The sequence below is a fragment of the Anomalospiza imberbis genome, chromosome 2 (genome assembly GCF_031753505.1).
Source record: "Anomalospiza imberbis isolate Cuckoo-Finch-1a 21T00152 chromosome 2, ASM3175350v1, whole genome shotgun sequence".
Lineage (NCBI taxonomy): Eukaryota > Metazoa > Chordata > Aves > Passeriformes > Viduidae > Anomalospiza > Anomalospiza imberbis.
In genome coordinates, this window is record NC_089682.1 from 38,110,905 (window position 1) to 38,136,589 (window position 25,685).

Here is a 25,685-nt window from a genome sequence, read left to right on the forward strand (position 1 = left end):
TGTAAAATTCTGAAATGTGAAAACTGACTTTTTTGTGAGGCTTTAAGTTAGAAGGTAAATTCACAAGTTTACCAAACTAGTTATTTTTCCCAGACAAATACCTGATCTGTGAAGATTTTAAAATTCTTTTGTGACCCTATTATTCAGGATCTGGTTAACAGTATTTACACAAAATATAATGTATATGTGTGAAGACATGATGATATTAACTGCAGCAGTACTCTCTAGCAATACAGACATAATTTTATGAATTGTTTTTAAAACAGCATAGCCGTAACAATGGCATTTACTGTATATAGTTTTGAGGGAATCATTAAACTTGTCAGGGCTGTCAATAACATTGATAACTTATTAAATTTAATGTATAGTACAGATCACCGAAGCAAGGTGCGAAATGCTTGATGGAGGCATTCTCCTGCTGTGTTAATAAAATAGGTAGTGGAATAATAGCAGACATTGCTGCTGCTGAAAGGACACTGAAGAGAGTGACTGGATCTTGTAGTCTGTGGCTTTGCATGTTGTACATAACAGCAAATGAATGGTAATTAGACCATGTTTATAAAAGAAAGGAGGGGAGAGTTGTGTGTGTTGTGCACATGAAAATCTTTGAGGGCTAAAGCTGGCAAAGTATAATTTTCCAAACTTTTTTTTTTTTTTTTTAAGGGAAAGATAACAAACATGAAGATTTTGCTGGAGAATGTGGTGAACTTTAGGCACCTGCCCTGTAGAGCTCAACAACTAACTTGGCAGTTTTGGACCATTCTCTCATTTTGCTGCAAACACTTGTGGGGAAGGGATTAGTTACCATTTGTGATTTGGGAGCTAATTGACAGCTTTCCTGTTTTCTTTATGTGGATTTACTTTTCTTCATTGCAATCTTCTAGACTGAAGTGTCTCAGAGTAAATTTGTGGTTACTTTTGTGTGATGTCATGCTTCAGCCTTCCTTGTCACCAGAGATTTCAGTCAGTAAGGCAAATGGTTGGTGAATTTCCCACCTCATCTGATGGAGTTATGTAAAGAGACTTGAAAAGAATTCTGTTTATACCACAATCCTTCAGGTTTTGAGCAGGCCTGTTTTCAAAAGTGGACCAAACACAGAAGCCTAAGAACAGTTTAAGAACCACTGAGTTTTTTGGAAGTGTTGCTTCACTCATCCCTAATCCTATTAAATACAAGCTCTAGGAAAGTAATATTCTTCCACAGCTTAGAATAGAGGAAGCAGGTTGTGGATTATAGAGCATTGTTATTTCCCTCTCTCTTTTGGGTGGCATGGAGTGGAGATTGATTTCTGTTATAATTAAAGGAGGGAAAAAGATGCTTTAATTATGTCCAATCAAGAAAACACAAGGTACTGAAATTAAAAAAAAAAAAAAAAAAAAATTTTTGTGGTTGTCCCAAATAAGAAGAAATTGACTTTGAGTATGAGTTAGCCTTTATTTCCCCATTTATGTCCTTATTTTTTCTGACTTCATTGTTTCAACTTTATGTTGTCTTCTATTTTTTACTAAATCTGTTTGAATCCTTTTAAGTATCTACAATTGCTACACTTTGTTAAATAATTCACCCCATTTTAGCAACTGCAATCAGAATATCTGTCTCTTAAAAAGCCTTCTCTTACAATGTATTCTTTCTTTTGTTCCCCTGTGCTATAATAATTCCAGCTCTTTTCCAGAAGACTCTCAGAGGACTTGTGGGGTTTTCTTCTGTAAAAATTGCGTGCTTTTCTGATTGACACTTGATCAGATTCTGACAGACTGTAAAATATTGCTAAATACCGATTGATTTTGATGACCACAATTATGTTACTTCTTAAATGCAATTCCAATGCATTGTTTTGTTTAGTGGTACATTTTTAGTCTAGTTCATCACCTGAAATGCTGTGCATATCTACTGTAATGCTATAAGCTTATCATTCATGGGAGACTGCAGAAGAGACTGGGAGGTACTTGCTTTAAGAGGAGTCACTGTGCTAAAATTAAATTTTCAGGATAAAACTTCATAGGAATTCTATATGTTCTGTATGTTTTTCCTCTCTTTTCTTAGATTTTGTTATGATTTTTGCTTTATGTTGAATATGTCAGCATGCTTCCATTACTGCATAACTTCCATGGCTAATTCTCCTGGATTTTTTCATTTGATTTTTTTCTGTTTGAGGGGTAATTAGCATAGTTCCTTAACAGTTGCCTTCAAGTATAAAATCCTTCTGGATTCTGATGCTGGAGAATATGGAGGGCATCAAAGGCTGGACCACAATACAGAGTACTTTTCTGAGGAATATCCTCACAATTATCGACCTAATTCAATTATGGTAAGTAAATTGTTTGGGGATTTGTTTCTTTGTTTAATTTTACTTTCATCTGTGTAAGTTTTGCAATTCTTTGGACAAATATGGAGTCTCTTCTAGTATTTGGGGGAAAGGGGGTATTTTATATTTATTTTCTGAAATTAACCTTTGACTAAATACAGTATAGATAACATTATTATTTGATTATAACAAATAATATTAACTAATTTTTCTTTTTCAACCTTACTTTTATATTTCCATGCACTTTTGCAGTATCTGGCACACATGTTCCTTGCCAACATGCACGAAAACCTACTAATAGGCTTTTGAGCTGCTATCCTTAATGATATAATTTGTTTTATTTTCACATCGAGAAACTTCGTCTTCATGCTTGTTTTGTTTAAAGCTCTGCAGAAACTGAATCTTCCTTTGCTGTCTTAAAATCATGTGCTTTAACTATATAAACAAGAATTAGAGCCAATTGTGTGTTTGCTAACTGGCTTTTTCCTCCTCAGTTTACAGAAAAACTTTGCAAAATGGAACAGAATTTTTCTGTTCACATCAAGAATTTCAAGGATTTTCAGTGCTAAAGTGGTATGAATAATGGATAAAGAGTTTCCCACAAATCACCTGAGGTGAACTGGGAGACATATCCTTGCATACAATTTCTGTTAGCTGAGGTGGTCACTCTACCTTAAAAAAACTAATAAAACTCTACCTAATAAAACTCTACCTTTCTTAATTGCTCTTGAAATCAGAATCATCACAATTACCAATTTTACAATGTTATTTTCCCTTTCCTTTATGTATGTATATGTGCACATATTTCCCATTCTTTCTGTATGCATTCACATATGTGTATATGCTCATAAGCACAAAAAAATAAAATTCAGAAAGGCTGGGAATTAAGTGTTCACTGAAAAAAAATCTGCAATCACTTATGTTGCTGAGTAGATTTTTATACCTAAAACATTTATGTGGGTGAAGGGTGTGTTTCTCTATGCACAGGTATATTGGTACATGTGAACACCTGCAAATAAGTTGCATTTGTAACCTTAAGAGCCTGCAAAAATGGAGCATCTGCATGGATTTTTGTGGGCCACGCCCCTTCCATGGCTGAACAGAACATGTATTTCTAGTGTCACATCTTAACTTTTCTCATGATATCTAAACTCCTGAGAATTTTTGTCACTTCCAACCTCTGTCTCTCTTTCTTTCATTGTATCCAGACTATTGGCATTTCTTTAATTTGCATGATTTAAAATATTTTCTTTACATGAAAGCATTTTTGTGCTTTCGTTGTGCTTGGTGTAACGGATCTTAGGAATGGGTTTTGTGTTGGTTTTTTTTTAAGTATCTGCATGTGACAGTGCCTTCATAGTGTGGGTAAGTATTTGTGCTAATTTGAAATGAAAGGTCTAAGGTTTCATTCCTGAAGGTTATGTAGCAAATTATTGCTTCCAGAGTTTTTGCTTCGTGTGCCCAATTCAAATACATTGCCTGACTGATTGGAGAGCATCTTAATTATCCATCACTAACTTAACTTTTGCAAGCCAATTAAGTGTGATTCGGAATGTATATTTCACATTTAGTCCGTTAGATGGTGAGTGCAAGCCTTCCAAGCCAGAAATAAACGTGGCAGAACATGAAGCTGCAGTTTGCTAGGAGTATGTGGAAGACAAGGCATGTGGCAAACACAGCAGAAAATGCACTTTTTGCACCATAAGCTGTGGCATGGCAATGGCACCTCTAGGTCAGAAAGAAACCCAGGTAAACTTTCTCTTGTGTCCTTCTGCCACCCAATTCACAGAGCAGCTCCAGCCAACCCCCCAGAGGATGCCATTTGAACCAAATAAAGGTAAAGTACCAGTGAAAGGACACCAAGTAAAAGTCATCAAGGAAAAAATCTGGAAAGCCTAAATTCAGCAAATAGGACTTCATGTAAGAGGAAACAAAAGTTGCAATAAATGCTATTTTGCAGTAGAACAAAGATGTTTTATTTCAAATAGCAATTTATATCCAGGTTATTGGGTAATTTGTCCTGCTTAGGAGTTTCTTTAGTCTTAACTGCAGTTTCTAAAATCCAACTCAAAAGTCTTCCCACTAAATTTCTTTTCAAATGAAATGCCACCTCAATATTCAATGAAGTTCTTTTCCTGTTGTTTAATAATTATTCCTGTTAATAATAATTCATAATGCATGAAACTTAGGTTTCTTGTTTCAAAAATTTTAGTTTCCCCTCTGCTACAAACTTTGAAGAAATAATTTTTTAGTGAGAGATGCATCTCCCTTAAGGTGTGTGGATAAACACTGTCAGCAAAACATGCCCAGAGGGTTGTGACAAAATGAAATCACTCGCAATAATTCTGCTTCTCAAGTCAGGCTTAAATAGCCCACAAATGTGTTACAAAAATAGAAGATTAGGTGTGACATGATTCATTCTAAAAAATCACCTAATAAAATAAATACTCAAGATGGCATATCAAAATGAGAAGAAGGGAGATGTGAAATTCCTGGAGCAAAGAATCCTGAAAGAAGATGAAGAGCATTTCACTGTACAATTTTCAGGCTTGTTTAGTAAAGCTCTTAGAGGGCCAGAATTCAAAATCATCAGACACACCTTGAAAACTCCATAAAAATGGACAGAAATGCCCTTTGTAATATGACTTATTTAAATAACTATACTAATTTTTCCATTTCACTGCTCTTTCTATAACATATTGTTAACAAATACATGAAATGTGCATAACATTCCATGTAATCAAACTTTCTAATAACAAGCTGTGAACCATTTTGTCACTGTAAGAATAGACACTTTTTACCACAGCTTCATTGCTGTTTGCAACTCCACTCTGGTATTCTCATACTAGTATTTTTGGAGGTATGTTTTATAAAAGCTCTGTGCTTTTCTGGATGCTTTTATAAACCTTTAGTCTTGCTTATGTCTCATCATCTCTTTGCAAGATGTAAACTAAGTGCTGCACATGCATTTCAACCTCTGCCAGATCTTAGTGCCCCTTTATGGATGAATTCATTTCTTGGTACCTAACTTGATTTTTGTGGTTGGATGTGAAACTTAGATTTGGGGCAAGGGGAAGAAAAAGTATAATTTTTTAATAGTGCATCACTCAAAATGTCTTGTTGGTCTTTTCTAAGGTATCCAACCCAATTGAATTTTGCTGTAGGAAAGAACTAGCTATCAATAAGTGTCCTAGTAAATTTTTTGTACCACTCCAAAAGTTTGGGTTTATATGAAAATAGAGGGGTTATACTTTCCTACTTCATGCACCAGCAGAAACTGAGCAATAAGCAGGCTAAGTGGAATATTGCAGAGAATGGTTTGTCACTGGAAAAGTAGTATATGATTTATTATGAAACATAATTGCTTAACATATTTTGACTTTTATAGATTTACTTTTTCTGTAGTTCATTCCAGTTAGTTAAAAAATAAATAGATGTCAGAGTATTCCTTTTCCCCTGTCGTCCCAGTGCTGTCTTTTTTCTGTTTCTCTATTTCTGGCATTCAGTGATAAAATCTTTTCACATTAAATTAAAGTGAAATTATATAGTTTATTTTAAGAATATCCTTATTACAGGCTTGAGTTTTTAACCTTGACCTTAGTGTATATTATTCAGTGTCAAAGTGCAACTTCCTGCTTCCTTAAGTCTGTGGACAAATTAAAATATTCCCATAGATGGAAGTGATCTAAAAGCTTTTAGTGACCTTAGCTTTGAAAATACTCATTTAAATAACTTTCATTATAAGGATTTATGTATTGAATTTTAAGGGACTGATGTAATCTTTAACTGTTTTCTCCCCTAACATGCACAGATATACAGATTAAATGAAAGAATGTTTGTAGTTAGAAACTTAAATGTTCAAACTAGGTGAATCAGTCAGAATTTAATGCCACAAAAGTTTTTTGATTTTTACCTCTTGATGATTAAGACTTCTAAATTAATTTGTTTATCTTCATTGATTGTTTGACTTCTTAAAATCACCAGCAAATGTAATGTAAAGTTACTCTGTTAGTAATTTTGTTTCGTCCTATCTTTGTCTTCAGTGTACTTGTTTTTCAGAGGGTTTTGCTGTCTTTTTTAAAGTACTTTTTCTCAACCTGAAAAAAGAGTGCAGAAGATAATAGAGGAGAAATTTTGAGACACGCCCTGTGCAGTATATGGACTTCTTTTGCATAAATGAAGCAATACAGTCTAAGAAATTATTTTCTGCATAATCATGCTGTATGGCTGTAAATTGAAAAACAAATTGGAAGGCGGAACTTCATATTATTTTAAGCACACCTGCTTTGTAATGTGAAAAATCTACCAAAAAAAAACCGAAATGTGTGAGGTTTTGTATAATGAATTATAGTCTGAAAGGAAGAGCTATCATCTATTTTATTCTTTGATGGTTAATTATATTCTCAGAATAGTGTCCATGTGTGACAATGAGTGGTGATACAGGGACAGGAGATTGTCTAAAGCCCTCATTTTAATTAAAAGTTTGGGATAATGTTGGCACAGGCTCTTGTGACATTGCCTTCTGCATCTACCAGCTGCAATATGTGCTACTGAGTATTTTTCTGAAGTGCCTGATCTAGCTCTGAGTTCTAGTAATTCTCCCATCTGTTACAAAATGACCTTGAAATTATTTTTAAGGCTTGGTGTTTTCCAATCCTGAAAGTCAGAGGAAGAGTAGTTCATTGCAGTTCCAGCCAATTTTGGCTGTGCTTGCACCTGGTACTGAATTAGTCTGACAGATCTGAAAGTAATAGTTGTCATTTGTAGAACCTCTTCCTTGTGGGTTTTTAGATCCATTTGGAGATAGCTGTGTATTTTAGTCCTCTCCTGAAATATGTAAGGTGATATTTCTGCCTATCGCTGCTGCTGTTCACAGGTGCTTCCTACATGTGGTATTCCTGTATTCTTCTTACTCTTTAAATCTCTTTTTTTCCTAGAAGTTTTCTGGATATTCACAGAAAAAAAAAGTATAAGGAGTAAGAATTTGGCTGAAAACATCCTGGCCAGTAGTAGTACCAGTTGTTTTTGTCCTGTTTGTGAAATAGCCAGCATGAATAGATTTAGGAACAAGATTCCCCACCATCCTCTCTGTTAGCACATCTGACAGTGAAGTAACAGCAGTTGCTCCATTCCTGCCAAACTGAGAATAAAAAGACTTTCAGAGATATTTTATGAGTAAACATTTGAAAGTTAACTTTGTCAAAAACTGTCTTTGCAGCTGAGTCATCCTGTCTCAAACAGATTGGATGTTTTCCACTCCCCATGTTACATTGCCCTGTCAGAAAAGGCCTCATGAGCCTCCTGTGTGTGTTTTTAGGCATCTTCTTGATTTCCTAAAATAGAGGAGTTGGTGTGAACCTTAGGGGGCTCAAGGTTGTAAGTTAACAATTGGTATAGAGAGCAGAGGGACAGTTCACTGAGATCCTGAGTAACCTTCTCTGACCTCAGAGCTCACCCTGCTTTCAGCAGAGTCTGGGTCTCCTGAGGCCCTTCCCAGCATGGGTGAGTCTGGAGGGGAGGAAGTGGCTGGAAAGGGTGTTCAGGATGAGCAGAAAGCTTGGAACAGAAGAGAGTCTCTGAGGTTGATTTGGTTGATGTTGGTCAAGATGTGGGGTAGCTATGAATGAATTCTCTTTAGTGTTCTTTGGGTTTTCACTTCTGTCCATGTTCATCAAGTGAGCCTTGGGAAATGGTGACAGAAACATGAATGGGATAGAACTTGTGATCAGAAAAAGCATGTTAAAAGATCAGAGATCAGTAGAACTGAAGCTGGTAATTGAAAGTGTATAATTCAGCAGCAGGATACGAAAGAATAAATTTCTGAGACACTCTTCCTAGGGTATGGAAAAAGTGAAAAATTACATATCTCTGGTAGTGTTTTTTGCTGATGAATACCTAGGTTTCCTGTAATGGTTTTAATCAGAAAGCTTCTATGTACTTTTAGTATACTTGTCTATTTATAGATATCTATGTATCTCAGGCTGCATACTATATATATCATGAAGAAGGGCAAGAAGGTGATTCTGCAAATCTGCTGATAAGGAAAAAAAAAAAAAGTAAGTCCCTTGACAAAGGGAAGACTCAAAACCTTGATGGATAATATGGTCAGTACAGGAGTATTCAGTGCCTCTTTTTTTTTTTTTTTTTTTTTTTTCTCAGACTCCAAGGGCAAAGTCGGCTTTCAGACCCTTTCTGTGTGATGGTGCCCTACTGAAAATAAAGTAGGAGAGCAATAGGTTAAAGAGGCTGTATATAAGTGAGGTACACCCAGGGGCTTGGATGATTTCAGTGATGTGATTAGTGATTATTTTCTGAGAAAAATCATAGTGGTCAGGGGACATTTCTGACAGCTGAACCAAGGCTGAAAAGGAAGGCTGAGGAGTCTGTCGGGCAAATCCAGAAGACAGGAACCACCTCCTCTTGGAAGTGGGTTACATGAAATGGGTGAGTCAGAAAGCCAGCCTGGATTTAGCAAAGTCAGAGCATGCATGGTCAGCCTGATTGCTTTCTTGATGAAATGACTCAAGCTGTGTGCCAAGGTTGTACCAGTCAGTTCAGTAAGACTTTCAGCCTTGCCTCCTGCAGCATTCCTGCCTAGGAGCTGAGAAACTACAGGGCTGGATAAGGTTATTAGGTGGGTTAAAAACTGGCTTGGCCACTGCCATTTCAGTAATCGGGGGCTCTGCATGTAGCTCTTGACTGGTATCAAGGAGAGTCTTAGGAATTGTGAGGGAGCTGATCCTGTTTGGAGTCTGGAGTAGTGAGCAACATGATGAGACAGAGCACAGCTGTAGATGACACTGGAGTGAATCATTGATTAACTGGATGTTCAAGGTCCAATCCAGATACATCTAGAGCTAAGGATTATCCATACATTTATATCTTTGAAAGTGTCTGGACTCAAACATACAAAAAAATGCATGCATTTCAGCTTATCCTGTAGCAATGGATTCCTGACTTTTTTAATAAGTCTCCCTTCATGGCAGATTGAAGCATATGCTTGGAGCACAGTTGACGTGGTGCAATGGCTTGAAACACTCAGGAAAAATATAAAGAAAATAAATTTAAGTTAAGGGGGATATGTTACTATAAGAGTGGTAATTCAGGCGAGAGGTGCTTAAAGGAAAGGAATAATACTGGAGTGAAAAGGCTGAGGAAGTTTGTTGGTTCAGGATGTCAGAAAGAGGAGTGGAGGTGAGAAATCTGGGCTGAAAACCCTGCTGGGATCCTAGGCAGATAATCTTCTAGTTTTCACCTTATCTCGGGATAGACAAGTGATCTTTCCAACCTCACTGGTCACATTTTCCTTCCTCAGTCCATCACACAATGTTCTGAGTTCTGTCCAGTTAAACAAGTAATAAAGCCAGAGCACATAGAATGCAGTATTTCTGGAAATATTGTTGGGCTGGGGGAAAGGAATAATACCTGTATATTTGTAACGAGTAGTATCTAATAGTTGTGTAGTATTTTTCCTTTTAAAAAAATGTACACCAGTGGAATGAATAATTAGTAATCTTTTTTGTAATTTTTATTATGTTTAATCAATAATTTATACTTTTGCATTGTTCATGCCTTAATTGTTGCTTTTTGTAGCAAATAGCCTTGGAGATGGTTACAAGATGAATGAAATAAGATTAGTCTTCTTGGTAAATCATAGAAAAGTCACATATGGCCACATAGTGCCATTTGTGGCTTTTCTATGATTTAGCAAGAAGCCCACCAAGATAAAAAACTCTAAAATGCGTGTTTAATTTCCCTAGGTAAGGAAAAAACAAATGACTAAAGTAATAAGCTGGCAGATACAGCTCTTCATGGTAAATGGAAAACATATCTGTCATTAGTTTAAATGCAATCATCTGCACATGTCTTGAAATTCTGCGTAAACCAGTTTTAAAATTCTGGTTGTCAGTGAAGTGGTTGGAGTTGGATAATCCACACTGCTCTCAGATTCTCAGCTGATGTAAATTGACTTTAAAGGAATTGGGCTAATTTTCTCTTCCTAGGATCTGACACATTATTGCCCAAAATATAATTGAGAATTTCTGTGTTCTGCATTAATATTATTTTTTTTCTTCCCTGTAACTGAAGTAACATTTTACAAATTCTTTCTTAGAAAACTTATTTCTGTTTGTTCCTTCTCCCTTCTCACTTCATCATCCAAACCCAGAGCGCTGAATTTCTCAGTACACAACTTCAAAATCTCTCCTTTATCTATATGTTTTGAGGTAGTTGACTTCATTAAGTATTTCCTCTCCTGCACCGGTTTATAGAAGCTATTTATCACTGAAACCTTAGGGGAAATCATTATGTTCACTGCCTTTCAAGAAGCATTGGACACTGCTCTGTCTGATTCAATGAAGATCAGCTGTTCTTTTCCTTTTTTCTCCTTTTCCTAAAGCTCTTTGCTTTATTGCTTTATTCTGTTTTGAAAACAATGAAGGCCTTTTGTGCCATCAGGCTCTCGTTAGCAGATAACGCAGTTGAAATTGCAGAATATTAGGCATTCCACGGGGATGAGGGATAGTCTAAAAGAGGACGTTGTCCAAATGAAACCAATAATCTTCTATCTTGTGTTACCTTTTATAATTGCATTTTTATTGACTTGTTCAGAAAACACATTCATAGATCTGACAATTGATGGAGTACCGTGTATCAAGGTAATTGGTAGATACCACATACCAGTCTTGTTTTCTGATTGTGACTCTGCTCAGCTTGGAAGGAATGTCATGTAAAATACATTGCCACGAGTTCTTTTGTGATCTATGAGGAGTCTTTTGATTATATGTGTTTGGGTATTTTTGTGGTATTCAGGGAAAAAAGGGAAGAAAAATGCAATCATTTAAATGGTTAATTTTGATTCTGTCCACTTTTGAGAGTGTTTTACTGCTGAGCCACTGACATTCCAAGAGTGTGAGAGCCATGCCAAGAGTGTGAAGAATATGCTTCTGTATCATATTGCTGGTATTTACCTTTATGAAATGACATCACAGGCCTTGGGAAAACTTTAATTCACAGCAAAAGAGAGTTGCAAAACTTTGTCATTTATCACTGACCGGTCTGTTTACCTAGATGTTCTCAGGTTTTTGAAACTGGTCATTGTAAGTCATATGTGGCCCTCTCCTGGTAGCCACCTAAAATATATCACAATAAGCTGTTAAAAGAAAAACAGAAAAGAGATTGTAATCAGGCTGCCTTTAAAATTTTTGTGTTGTGTAATTCCAATGCTAGGGACTAAGCTGTTGATAATAATTCTTTAAATATGATATTTATACCCACAATAGTGCCCAGATGGGAGATTTTTAACAGTTAAAATGTGGGTTCTTTTCCACATGCTGTTATTTAGAAGTTGTGTCCTGTAAGGTTTCTGGGTTTTTCAGCTGTTCCTGTTCTTGTCATGTTTTTCCTAGGTGTACATTCCAAGCAGAGTTGCTCTTGTGCTTCACACCACGGACATCCCAGAGTGAAGTTCTCTGTAACCACCACAGAAGAAGCAAGTCACAAAGAAGTGCTGATACACTGTACTAGTACTAAGTATAATAAAACTTGCTCTAAGGAGGCTTTCTGAGGCTGAGTATAGTAATATTAGGTGTTTCAAATGTAAGGCTAATATTCACATGTAATTGCAGAGCTCTTGACTTGCTAGACCCTCTTTTGAGGAAGCTTTACAAAGAGGCAGAAAGGAAAATGTTGTGTTTGTAGTTCTAGTAGTACAAAATTACACTTAAGGTGTTGCAAAGCAGCAGGTGTTCTCATTTAAATTGTTGTTTACAGAATTTTATCAGGAATGATAAGAGTGATCCTGATCTAAAGTTTGTAATTTCTTACATTGAATTCAAATATTCATTATGTATTAATGCTTCTTACTAAAAGTAAGTAGTTTGCTTAAATAAAACAGACGTTTTTGGCTAAAAGGCAGCCTTAACGGTTTGTGGGACCTAATTTGAGGCTCCTCTTCTTCAAAGAAGTCTAACATGGAATTAGAAATGCTTATCCAAATGGATAGGAAGGTCCTCTGAGAGTCTTGCACTTTGCCATGTTTTATTTAATTACAAATGCACAAAAATGCTGGGCAGCAAAACAAGCAGGCTGATTGAGTGGGGGCCTGCTGATGCTATTGTGTGTGCTGGTTATCTGCTCCCACCCAAATCACTTAGTCTGAGCATCTCACTTGCTACAGGTGGACAAAAATGACACAGCTATTTTATTTAGATCACTGAAATGTTCAGTGAGAAGCATGTTTTGATCTTAATGCAACAATACCATACAGGAAGAGGTACTTAAAGTGTAGTTCTTCCCACTGCATTTATTTCACTAACATCAGGACCTTGCAATACTGATTTCACTACTTCCAGAAGCTGCCTTTCAGCTTGGAACATGATGATGTTCTTGCACTTTTATAACTTTTGAAACATTGCTTCTCGTGAAGAAGCAGTCTCAAAATTCAGTGATCAAACTAAGGTGTTTTTTTTGATTAAGATAGTTAATTATTGGAGTGCTGCTAAGATAATTCAAGTGAGTTCCTTCACAAGCTACAACTTTTTTGTAAAGAGTAAGATTTTGTATATTTGAAAATGTATTGCAGAGTATTCTGGAAAATTAATACCAAATTAACGAGACATGCTTTATTTTGTTCCATTTATTGAAAAACATATTTGAATTGGTTCTGAAATGAATGTCTTTTGTACCAATCAGAATTTTCTAACTTTTAAAGTAGCCAAAGAGGAAGATGTCCGTGACCATTTCCAAGTCATAATTTTACCCAGTTTCCTTTGTGAACTATTGTGTAAACTACTGAATAGTTGGTGCCAACACTGACAATCTATTCACAGTTCTTGGAATGCTTACTTGTGGCTTACTTCTTAAGCAAAATAAGGGGTGGAATAATGCAGCATGATGGAAAACAGTCTTTTGCAGAATTCACACTGAAAGGGCTTTGTGAACATCTCCAGTCTGATATGTTCTGTGTGGCAGAGAATGTTACATTGCAGTTGAGTGCCATAGGATCATGCTTCATTTTCCTCTACAGCAGTTTGATCATTGTTTGGCTGTGGGCTAATAAAAGCATTCCTGTTATGCTATGACTTTAAATAAAATATACTGAACTGTTTTAGCAACTGGAACTGATTATCTTTTTTTTTTTCCCCAGATTGTTTTCCTTTTAATGAAATAACTTCTAATACATGTTATATTTATACTGTATTGATCTAATATGTTTTATAGGGTGGTTTTGGGGTTTTTGGGGGGTTTTTTTGGGTTTTTTTTTTGTTTTTTACTGGCACCAGTTTCAGGTTTCAAAATGTAATGGCAAGCGTCTGTGTCAAACCTTTTTTCAAGAGAAGGAATAAATGTATGATGTGAAGTATAAACTGTAAAATCACATGCAAAATAAACTCTGAGGAGGAGAAAACAAATGCATATATGGTTTCATTCCTTGCATTGTAAAATGATTTTACAACAGTTTTAACACTGAAAGACATCAGATTTTGCTCCATCCTAAAATCAGGGACTTGTCTTGGTCAGAAGCATTCATAATGAGATTGGTAGAATATTTGACCTATGCATATTTTTTTAACATAATGATAGATTAATAAAAGTAAATGACAAAATTTGCAAGGTGAACATGTAAACACAGAAAGCATAATAATTAGGGCTTTTTGGAGCCCCTCCCCTGCATTTTAATGGTGAGTGTGCTACTGCCTGTCTGCAAGACTGGGAAATTTTCCTTTTCAACACCCATGGAAAGCCAATTTCTTCCTCCTGCTCTTCGAATATTGATGGATTATGAAGAGAAATTCAGCTTTCACCTTCATTCTAGTAACACTCTGCAGCCAAGGTGAGTCATGTACTGAGGTTGTCACCGTGGCTGGTTGAAGCCTGTCATATTCTGAGAAGCAGATGAGCTTTTTTGCTTGGCCACACCTCAAATCAGCACTCCTCAGCTCCATCAGGGAAGTAAACAAAGTGGTCTGTGGTGATGTATCCCACGGCACAAAGCTCTCCACAGATATTCAGACAAAGTGAAGGATAAACTCTTTAAAGATGATCTCTTAGTGTACAGGACTGTTAAGGATTTCTATTTCAAGGTTTGGAAACACAGATTTCCCTGTCACCTGGGAATTCTTACTCTTTCTGGCCCCAGAAGTTGTTGCTCCACGGTTTTCTCTAACACATCATGAAAACTCAAGCTCACCTTCACCTGCCAGTTTATCAAAAGAGTCAGGCTGACCTTCCCTCTGTCTTGCACTGTGTGTGTGAAGGGTTCTTTGAACTTAATAATTCAAGTTATGCTCCAGACCAGGTGGTTATTGTGATAACAAGCAGGTGTCCACTAAACTGGTGTGTTCTACGAGCAGTGAGTTTTAATTTCCCCACTGTTTTCTCCTCCTCCCACAACTTAAGCTTTACTGTCCTGAGGTTTTTTTTGAAGATGAAGATTGGAGTCATTATTTAAAATTGGTGAGTACTTCTGGAAAACAAATTTAATTGGAAAAAACTGTTTGAGCTTTCTAGGGTTTTTTCCTATGAAGTTTTTCATGCTCATTCTATTCAATTTAGTAAAGACTTTTCTAACCATGTGCTCTGAAAGACAGGAATGTGGTACTGGTAATACTCTGCCAATGGGAGAGCAGTTGTGTGAACAGTAAGATACCAGATAAGCAATTGTGTGGTACTTGCAGATACTGCAAGGTGATATTTTTGTGTATTAATCTGTCGGACACAATTCTGCTTTCTTATGATGTTTTAAGCATCTTGAAGTAGTTTTAGATTCCTCATTTTTTTCATGACTCCAGGTTCTTAACAGCCTGGTAATGGTTAAAGAAGAGCTTCCTGTCTATTTAAGTCTCATTTCTCAGAGTACAAAAGTAGCTCAATAGTTAAGTAGTAAAGAGTGAAGATTAACTGAATGGACAGCAGAAATTGTTTCCTTTACCTTACATAGATGTGGACATTCTCTTCAGGACACTTTGCGGTGTATGGTTTGCCTGTATTCTGCTTCATAATTTAATTTTCTAGGAATTTAAGTATTCTGCATTTAAGTATCTTATCACTGACTGATGTTTCCAAATGGGGTATATTGATGTTTTTGAACTACCTCCACAGAGATGAAGCAGTGTTTTACATATTTTCATATATCTTACCTTAGCTGGGATCCCAGTTTCATAAGAATCAGCCTGTAAGTGATATCTTTTTAACAATTAATTGGAAGGGTTTTGCCAAGGAAGACTCTGCACATGTGTGTGTTTTCACACCTCAGAGTTTATGGTGAAAGTGTTTTGAAAGTGTTGAGAGTGTAATTTGCTGTGATGGAGAGCTGTTGTTTATGCCAGTCTTTCGTTTTAATTCTGTTTAGTTTTCCAAAATTATCTAGAGTTGGTTTCAAATACTTGAGGAGAGAAGCATCTTTCTGAAAGTTTCACGAGCATTTAAGAAAGAAAAGGAAATCCAAATGTTTTGGTCATGTTAGCCTTTATATAGAGAGAAAAGGTTTTGTTTTTTTTTCTTCGTAGAATGTTTCCTTTAAGTAGGCTTTTTCAGTTTTTGATTTATGTGTAAATAAGCTGCAGTAGTAGTGATGGGCTGACATATAACTGCTCTTCTTAAAAATAATTATATAAGTTGTTGGGTAAAAATAACTCTAGCTGAATGCATTAAAAATATTCTGCTTATAGAAAGGTAGAAACAAAAGCTAATGATGACTCATTAGATGAGACAAATTGTATTTTTCATGCCTGTGAGTACAATATGTACCCTGTAAATATAAATAAGTCTTGGCTATTCATGGTAAATTAAAGCCTAAAACACATTAGGACAAAACATAAAATTTGTAGGTATTGAAGAAATCAGTCTGAGCTTAACTAATGGTTTTGCAGATTTACGAAGCTATTTTGAACATTGAAAAAAAAAATCTGTTTAATTGAACTAGGTCTGAAAACTGTCTTAGAAAGTTAAGACAAAGACAATAATTTCTCAGTATTAGGAGAGTATTAACATTGATGCAGCACTAATCATCCATGCCATTTGACTCAATGTCAAATTAACTTCAAATTTTCCATATTGCTAAAAGCTAGGAGCGAACTTTCTCAACTTGCTTGTGTCTTCTGACTGTGCCTCACAGATGACAATTTACATGTATGGAACAAGGACAATCTGTTACTGAATTTCAGTGCATTAAATTCACATCATTCTGTCTTTGCTTGGTGTATGAGGTTTATGACAGAACAGAAAGTGCATTTAGGAAGAGATGTATGTCTGCAAACACTGAAGAAACCAAGCTGCCAGTGCTGTAATGGGTGTCGTGGTTTAATCCCAGGCAGCAGACAAGCCTGAGGCAGCCACTTGCCCACTGCCCACCAGAGGGATCAGGGAGAGAATCAGAAGGGTAAAAGCTGGAAAACTCATGGGTTGAGATACAGGCAGCTTAATAGGAAAAGCAAAAGCTGTGCACACAAGCAGAGCAAAACAGGGCATTCATTCCCTGCTTCCCATGGTTGGGCATGTGTTCAGCCGTCTCCTGGAGATCAGGACCTCATCACACATAGCAGTGACCTGGGAAGACAAATGGCATCACTCCAAATATTCCCCCTTCTTCCCTCTACCTTATACAGTGAGCAGGATGTCATGTGGTCTGGAATATCCTTTGGGCTGTTTGGATCACCTGTCCTGGCTGTGTCCCTTCCCAGCCTCCCAGGAACCCCCAGCTCCCTCACCAGTGTAACAGTATGAGAAACAGAAAAAGCCTTGACCCTTTGTAAGCCCTGCTCAGCAATAACAAAAACCATCTCTATATTACCAGCCCTGTGCTCAGCACAAATCCAAAATACAGCCCCATACCAGCCACTGTGAAGAAATCTAACTTTACCCCAGCCAAACCCAGCACAGCAGGACCTGGTGGCAAGCACCCAGCTGTCCTGGAGTACTGGGTCTGGTGGGGCAGGTTCATGCTAAAATAATATTGATAAATCAGCGTTTGGCTGTTGCTGAATGGTGCTTGTGCAGTGTGAAGGCTTTCTATTTCCTACCCTGTCCTCACTCACATCTTGCTAGGGAGTGCCTGGACATCTTCTTGCTCAGGGAAAGTTGTGAATAAATTCCTGTTTCTGCTTTGCTTGCACATGCCCCTTTTGCTCTCCCTGTTGAAGTATTCTCACCTTCCTTCTATTCCCTTGTCATCCTGGAGGAGAGGGGGCTAAGCAAGCACCTTGTGAGGGTGTTTGGCTGTTTGCTGTGATCAACCCACCACCTCCAGCAAAAACTTTGTGAGCTGGCCACCTCAGAAAGAAATTAGCTGGCAGGAGGAAAGCAGGTAAAGTAATTTGAAATAAAAGGGAGGAGATAAATCCCAATTTTCCTTAGCTGCCTTTCACGAAACACTGAGTGTGTGTCTTCTGTTTACTTGGGTTATATGTAGAGTGAGACAACTGGAGTAGGTTAATTATCCTGCTGTTCGGGTATCACCTGTATGAGGGAACAGTCTATATATTCATTCCATTTCATGCTAGAAGTTCTTGGACCTGTTCTTTTGCAGTAGTAGCATGTGATTATCCCTGTAGAAAAGTGTAAAAATATACTTCCTATGGAAGTAAGTTCTAATGTAAAATCTTCCATAAAAGTTTATTCATTATTAAAGGGGAGGATGGGATAGAAGCTACTAGCACAAGACTACCTTCTGGTTCAGTGAAGATATGGAAAATTAACTGAAACATTAAATGAAAACCTGACCTTTTAAATGCATGGAATTTTAATGCTGCTTCTGGGTTTTTGTTGTTTTTGTTGTTCGTAACAGTGGTTTTAGACCAAAGGCAACACTCTGAGTCTTTTTGTGCTCTGTAACCTGTGTCACTGCTACTTATGTATGTTTGATGCAATCCCAGTTTTCAGTCATCAGTCAGAAGGTGGGGTTAGCCTTGCTTTGGGAGTTTGCAGGGTGGGGATAAGAGGAGAGACTGAAGATGTTTCCTAGTTTTGTTAAATACCACTTAAATTCCTGCCTTTGCAATGCCACTAATAACTTTAAATCTTTGACTGTGGCATGTCTTTGTCAGAAAACAGCCAGCCCTATGCAGCACCAAAAAAGCATGTCTTTAGACTGGCATGAGAAAGCAAATTATGCAAGCACATCATGTCCAAAACTGAAATGAATTTTTCTATCCAGGTTTGTTTATCTGAAGGGACCTAGTGTTGTTCACTTCATGAAATGGAGCAGATGAGCTGTATGGCATAGAGAACAGGTTTTGTGCAAAAAAAAAACAAACCTATTTTCCCAAGGCAAAAAATATTCCAGTAGTTGAAATACAGGAGGTTTTTTTTTTTTCATTAAAAATATTGGATTATGACAAGTGAGCATTTTCATAGGAAGAGATTTGTCAAAAACCCTTCCAGAACAGTTCTATAAAAATACTATTCAAAATCAATGCTTCCATTATGTGCAAAGCATGGACACTCACAGCTTTAACTCTGTTAGTGTATGCAGCTGCTTAAAGAGGGTTTTCATTAAATTTGTTGTGTAATTTAATTACTGTGCCGTTTTTATGGAAAAAAAAAAAAAAAACAAAAAAGATTTTTAAAAATCATGTAAAGTGATAGGGCTATTGAGTTGGCTTTTCATAGGCCTCCTTGGACTTCTAAAATTCCAGTCACCTGTGTAGCTTCTGTCTGCTGCCTTTGGGGAGTTTGGCAGGCAGTGGTTTGGCCAAGCTGCTGCCCTCAGCATCTTTTTTCCCAGGTGGGCCATGCTGTCCTGGTTGTGGTCCTTGCACAAATGCTGGTGATGCCAAGTGATGAACTGGACTGGGGAACTGATTTTGTGGAAATACAACTCTAGAATGACATAAGCTGCCAAGATCTGTAGCTCTAGCTGGAAAATTGACTCTTTACAATTTATAGACATCTCAGTCTCCCTGCAACCTGTCAGTGAGGGTGAGTGCTGCATTCAATATTTGTGTTTGCTCTAGTTATGCTATTACACAGAATTAACTGTTCCTTCTATTTTTTCAATAACCCCCTGGATCTACCAGCCCCTAGTCCTCAAGCTTATGAGACAAGTGCAATGCAATTCCTCGTATTCATGGATTAACACAGCGGACAGTTCTTTATGACAATTAACTCCATTTTTAAAATACCCAAGGAATTCTGTAGTGTGACTAAGTATTTAGAAACAAGCCGAATATGATTTGCCCAACTGGGTAGAGCTGGTACAAAATATAAAAGGAGCAAATGTCCTGGAGTTCTGCATCTGCTGCTGCTATAGAAGCTCTCACCAGGAAACACTTGCCTTGCACTGCCTGCTGGTTACAGTAGCTGATTGTAATAGTCCCATTAGAGCTTGAGTGGTGATACACACCTTGTTACGTAAAACACTGTGCAAGGTTGTTTAAACATGAAAGATAATTGCTGATTTCTCGCTGGCTGTAGCTCACAGGTAGACATTCCTGTGACTGATTATATATCCTGACCTTTGGTATTAACAGCCTTGATGGGTTTCAGCCTTGATCTTCTGAGCAGCCCTTGTGTTGCTGTCCCTTCCTATTTTTCTGTTTCCCACCTCCCAGGGAGGTGGAGATCTTGATGTGCAGGTATTTGCAAGGGTTTGGGCCCATCAGAAGATTTATTAAATCTCTCAGGAGCTTGGAGACACAGGGAACTGCAGCAAAAAGAAATCTGTTGGCCCATGTTTTATTTCATCCTTAAAGGTCCAGTTTCTACCTCTTAACTTCCCCAGATTTTGCAGATTCTGTCACTCTAGTCTGGGGGCCCTTTCTCAGGCCTGTTCCTGACCTGAAAGGATCAGTAGTAGTGTTTCAACTGTTGTCTTCACAGCAATGACTGGAACAGCACAGATGTAAGCTGCAATCAGAGGTGTGCAAATAAACCACCTTCAGCTTCTTAAATTAATCCTCCATGTCATCTCCTGAGCAATGCTGTATGTTGTAGTTTGGGAATTTTCCCCATGAGGAAAAATGGAAAGTCTGAGCATGTCTTTGCATGTATTTCAAAGTTACTTTTTGTAACACACACACATCCTTACTTTGCAAAGCTGATATGTGGCAGATGACTTGCCCAGAATTTGAGAGAATCACTCCAGATCTCTCCAGGTACAGCCTATTGCACTGGGGGAAATGAAGCAAAGTATGAAGATATGACGGGTTTGTGATGACATGTCACCTGCTGAGGTTGCTCTCATGCCCAGTGTATGAGTGAGAGTGAGTTGATGTGAATCCTCCTGCAACTGCTGGATTGGTACAATCAAATTCACCCTCTTCCCATCTCTTTTAGGGGAGCTAGTCATGTCCACAGCAGTATGCAGGTACTGCCAGTGCTCAGGGATTACAGGTGCAGTGTCATGAATTCAGGTGACAGAATGACCAAGGTAAACAAGGATATGAAACCTTGAGTGCGCTGCACATACACACAAAGTTTAGTGTTGCTAACTCCCAGTTCTTACTGGAATTGATCAGCTGCTCACCTCATCTTTCACAGTGGCTGCTGCTGACAAAAGACACAAGAGCCAGCAGCAGGTACCTGTCTGATAATCTTCTTTCTGGGGAAGGCAGGTTTGTTTGGGGATGGAGGGCACGTGATAGAGGAATCAATGTAGAGCACAGATATCCAGGTATCTCTGCTAGGTGTCTGTAGTGAAGCTGTTTCTCCTGCTTTGAAATCTTCTGTTAATGTATCTCTCTGTCACAGGAGCATGAGTAATTTGGCCTTATTTTTTAAGTACACATTCTGTAGTATTTTGTACCCACTTCTTTTCTGCATCTCTAAGTTGCATCATCAGCAACAGCAACCTACCGATGCACAATATTTCTGCAAATTATGCTGCTTAATTAACCAAGTGATGTGTAATAATACTATGTGACATTTTTCTAGAAGTGTTACCTAAAAGGCCTGAACCTCTTAAAGTGATAACAAGAAAGTGGTAGTTGAGTTCAGAAAGATAATTGTGCTGCAAATTGTTTGGTAACCCTGCAAGTCTGTGTCTAAAGCAGTGGTTCAGATCAGAGCAGTAATGTGCAGTTTTGAAGTGAGTTCCTGGATGGTCTGCACTTACCACGTGCTAACTCCTTTTCCAGAGCTATTTTGGGACAGAAACATGTAGAGTCTTTAGATGTGGAAATAAACAACAGCGTCTTCTCCAAAAGCACACCTTGGTGTGTTTTACTTAGACCTCCATATTTCCATGCATGGCCTCTGTCCACTCCAAGGACTTCCCATGTGCATCTAATAAATCTTCCTGTCAGGAAGCTTCAGCATAGGAGGTAAGACTGTCTCTAATCCAGAGCATACTGCCCAAACCACATGGAACAGCAGTGTGAGAAGCTCAGCAGCCACTTTGATCTCTTCCTAAAATATTTGCTAACACAGATGTAGAGTAATAGGCCAGCAAGACTTTACTATTGTCAATCCCTCTTCCCTGGCTTAAACCCTGTTCTTTATGTAACACTGCAAACCAAATTAAAGTTATAGAAATGTTTCTGGAACTGTTTACACAAAGCTGATGTTGTGAATCTACAATTATTTTTGCAGTTATCTTAATGTAGCTGTTACAGCTTAATAACAGCCTTTAGTCATTGTTTTTCTGCCTGCTATGGCAAATAATGTGCTTGTCTAATGCAACAGAAACTGCAGTCAGTAGCAAAATCTTTAATATCTAATTTACTAGACCTTATTTTGCACTTTTTCATCTGAAATGCAGATTTATAAATTGAAGCAGTGCATGTAACATTTCAGTGAAGGAAATCATTACCAACAGGATGTTTGGATGGCAACTGTAATTTGGCTTGAGAGGGTTTTTTAGCTGGGACTAATATGTCTTTGTGTGCCAGAAGATTTTTAAAAGCTAACAAGTTTTATGTTGGGTTTTTTGGGGTTTTTTTGTTGGTTTTTTTTTTTTTTTTTTTTTGTTGTTGGTTTTTTTTTTTTTTTTTTTTTTTTTTATGTGAGGAGGGTTTAAACTTATATAGCAACAGATAGTGAAACACAAGCACAGAGTGACAGGACAAGGGGGGATGGCTTCAGAATGAAAGCAGGATTGGATTAGATATCAGGAAAAAATGTGATTAGATATCAGGAAAATACTGTGAGAGTGGTGAGGTGCTGGGAGATGCTGCCCAGGAAGATTGTGGCACAGGACAGAAGTGTCCAAGGCCAGGTTTGATGGGGCTTTGAACAACCTGGGATAGTGGAAGGTGTCCCCTGTTCATGGCAGGGGGATTGGAATGAGATGATCTTTAAAGTCCCTTCCAACCCAAACCATTCTATGATTTCATTATAATATTCACATAAGGAATCATGGGGGGTGATTTTCATCTTCAACAGAAGCTCTGAAGTAGAAGTGATCCAGGCCCACTTGACAGATCTGTCACAAAAAGGATGCATTTCAGAATGTTCATTCACTGCTTTCTGAGCTTGCAATGCATTTCCCTTATTCAATTATTCCTTAATTGCAGTAATGAAAAAAGCCCACCTATGAGCTGGATGGGATGAACACTGCCATTGATGCCCTTCACATACTTGATTTTGCTAATTTTCTGCTACATTTTGTCATTGTGCTGTAATGTTGCATCCTGCAGCAAGTTCTAGAGCAAATTGTGGAAGGTGTCATGTTGTATGATAAAGGTGCATCAAAGGTATGAAAAGGTATAAATGGCAAGAGTTCTATTTCTGGAGTAGGTAAAGGAGACCTCCAGGTGCTGCCCACCCTTGGTCACCAGAGACAGGCATTGCCCAGGCATCTTGTGATGACAATAAAAAAAAATACTGACTTCAAATAGATTTGTTGCTTGTAGAATAATCCCTGTTTGTTTTCATTTGCTATCACAGAAAACAAGAATTATTTGTAAATACAGCTTAGCTTCCACTAAAGATTAAAAAAAATAAACTTTTAAGGGGCTAAACAAAAGTATTGAAGCTGTTGCTCTCATTCCAGTCCTCCAGAAAAATTCATTCCTCAGTTTCCATAAAAATCCAGCAATAACTTTAAATTAGTTTCTCTTCCTAAGCAGATGTCAGTGTCTTTCTGGGTGAATAATTGTTTTTTTTTGTTTTTCCAGCACACTGATAATATACAAATACTTAAGAATCATATAAACAGTTCTTATTTTTTGCTGCCAAGGTAAAAACAATGTTTTGTAATGCTTGAAACACTTAATTTGGCCCAGTTATAATTTTTGGATGTCTTGGTCCTAATGTGCCTGGGGAACTGAGCAAGGTGGACCCGTACTTGATCCTGAATAGAGGAAAAGCCAGACCAGATCTTTGCCATGACCTTAAGTGGAAATGGTGCTCTTTGCTTTTAGGAATACTTGGCTCACTGTGACTTCTGTCTCTCCTTTTTAAGGCTGTTTTTTCTCCATAGAAAGGACATGTGTACATTTCTGGTTGTGTGTGTACCGTGTGCACGTGCACACAAAATATATTTCTTATTCTTCTCTTTGAGTGCAAGATTGCATCAATACTTACCAGATTCCATCTGTTTTAGGGTCAGGAACAGCTCCTGTTTGTATGCCTGAACAAACCCATCACAAAGGTTCTGGTTTACTTAGGAAATTCCTAGACATGTACTCATAACCAATAAACAGTGAAAACTTTATTAACACATCATCTTTGTTTCAAACAAAAGATTGTTCTTTTACAGAGATTTTGATTTTTAAATTTTTTAATTTTTTTTTTTTACGAACAGGATAAAAATACTGATCTTCCTCTTGTGAATTTCTGCTAATGGGCCCTTTTTTATAGGTTCTATATTCATTAATGAAAATATACAGACAAACAAATAGGCTTATATATTTCTTTCACATTTAGTATATTTATTTAAATATTAAGTGAAACTGTTGCCCTGACAACTTGCTAAAGCAGCCATAGAGTCTGTGTAATCCTGCATGCTCTTGCTGAAGTGGTTTCAGTGCTATTTGTTTGTTCAGTAGATTCTATTGAATCTTTCATTGAACTGGGTTCCCTTAAGGAAGTCAGTCGGGAAAGTTCTGGGATCACAAATTCTAGGTTGGTGGGAACTATTATATTTCCTCCTTAAAGCTGTGGTTTTGTCTTGGTGACACAGAGATGTAATTACCAGGACTCTGATACCTTAGCATCAGAATTTCATGAAGTGGAAAGCAGGATTCAAGGCTCAGTATACTGAATTTGAAGAAGTGTTTTAATATTGTAAATTTGCCCAAAACTTATGCCTACCTCTCGGCCTGCCTATGAATTATGAAATGGAATTTGGGTTCCTACAGTTCCTGAGATATAGATATAGGTATCTCAGCCAAATAATAATCATATAATAAGAGCTGATAATGACTGGCAAACTATTTCATCTTTTTTATTACTTTGCCTTCACCATCAGTACTTTTGCTGCATCCCCAATCTGCTCTGCTGTGATTTACTTTGTTATTTTATTGCAAGCTCTCTCAATGAGTTCCCAGAATCCCTGAAATTGTTGTGCCAGTTATCTCATGATGTTTGATAACGTCTGCAGCCGACTCCCCAGGGTCAGAATTTGTCTCTCAGGTTCTTGTTTTCAGGATTGGCAGTGCCCTTGGATGTTCCTTTAGCACCATGGAGCCTTGGCCTAAGGACCCTTTGGTGTTTTCTCATCTGGTAATTACTCCATGAGAGAATAGGGATGCACAGGATTGTGCAGAAGTGAGTAAGCAAAATGGACATGTCTACACATGGTATAAGCCACTGCTAAAGGATTTACGTGGTACACCCGTGTCAGGGAGGGGCTGCCATACCCCACCCCTTCTCTTTGAGAACTCAAGAGAGGAATTTAAGAGCTTGCTTGATTGAGGGTTGCCAGTGAGGTAAAGGCCTTAAAGAGGAATATATATCTTATGCTTTTTATTTTGTGTCCCTTTTCCCCTCAGGACTGGGGAGCTCAGTGTCATGGAGAAATGACATACAGATATGCAAGGAATCACTCTGCCTGACTGATATCAAATCACACCAGACCTCCTACAGCTCGTCTTTTGAAAAAAATCTCTGTAATTACTCTGTAGGAAATGCTGCAAAAGCTCATTTAAGGTCAATGAAAGCAGTCAGAGTACTGTCAGAGTTGCCAAATCCAACCCAGGACATTTATTTTCTGGCTCCCTTTTGCTTACCGTTTGCCAATTATAAATGTGTTTTTCCCCTTAATTATTGAAAAGTGCAAATGCTTTTATGCTCTCCTGATTTATATATATTTTTAAATTAAATTTTGAGGGACTGTGGTGCTTATGATGAAAGTTAAGCATATTTCATATCTTAATAAGCCTATTTTTATATTATGCTGCTTGAACTACAATCATGCTAAGGAATGGAGTGGGGGGAATAAAATTAATGGGTTACTCTTGAAGTAGAAAAAATTATTCATTTTTGATAAAAGATCTTTTT

At 37.5% G+C, this 25,685-nt stretch overlaps 1 protein-coding gene across 3 annotated transcripts in view; it reads left to right on the forward strand.

Annotated features, from left to right (window-relative positions):
* The window catches only part of GBE1 (1,4-alpha-glucan branching enzyme 1), a 134,523-nt gene extending 121,103 nt beyond the window's left edge, over window positions 1-13,420 (forward strand). For 2 of the 3 annotated variants that reach the window (XM_068180589.1, XM_068180591.1), the window contains 3 exons: window positions 2,190-2,309; window positions 4,096-4,143; window positions 11,714-13,420. In XM_068180589.1, coding sequence (XP_068036690.1) covers window positions 2,190-2,309; window positions 4,096-4,143; window positions 11,714-11,770 — 225 coding nt within the window. In that variant the 3' untranslated portion in view covers window positions 11,771-13,420. The remainder of the gene's footprint in view (window positions 1-2,189; window positions 2,310-4,095; window positions 4,144-11,713) is intronic. The other variant, XM_068180590.1, reaches the window with a different exon arrangement.
* The last annotated feature ends 12,265 nt before the right edge of the window (window positions 13,421-25,685 follow it).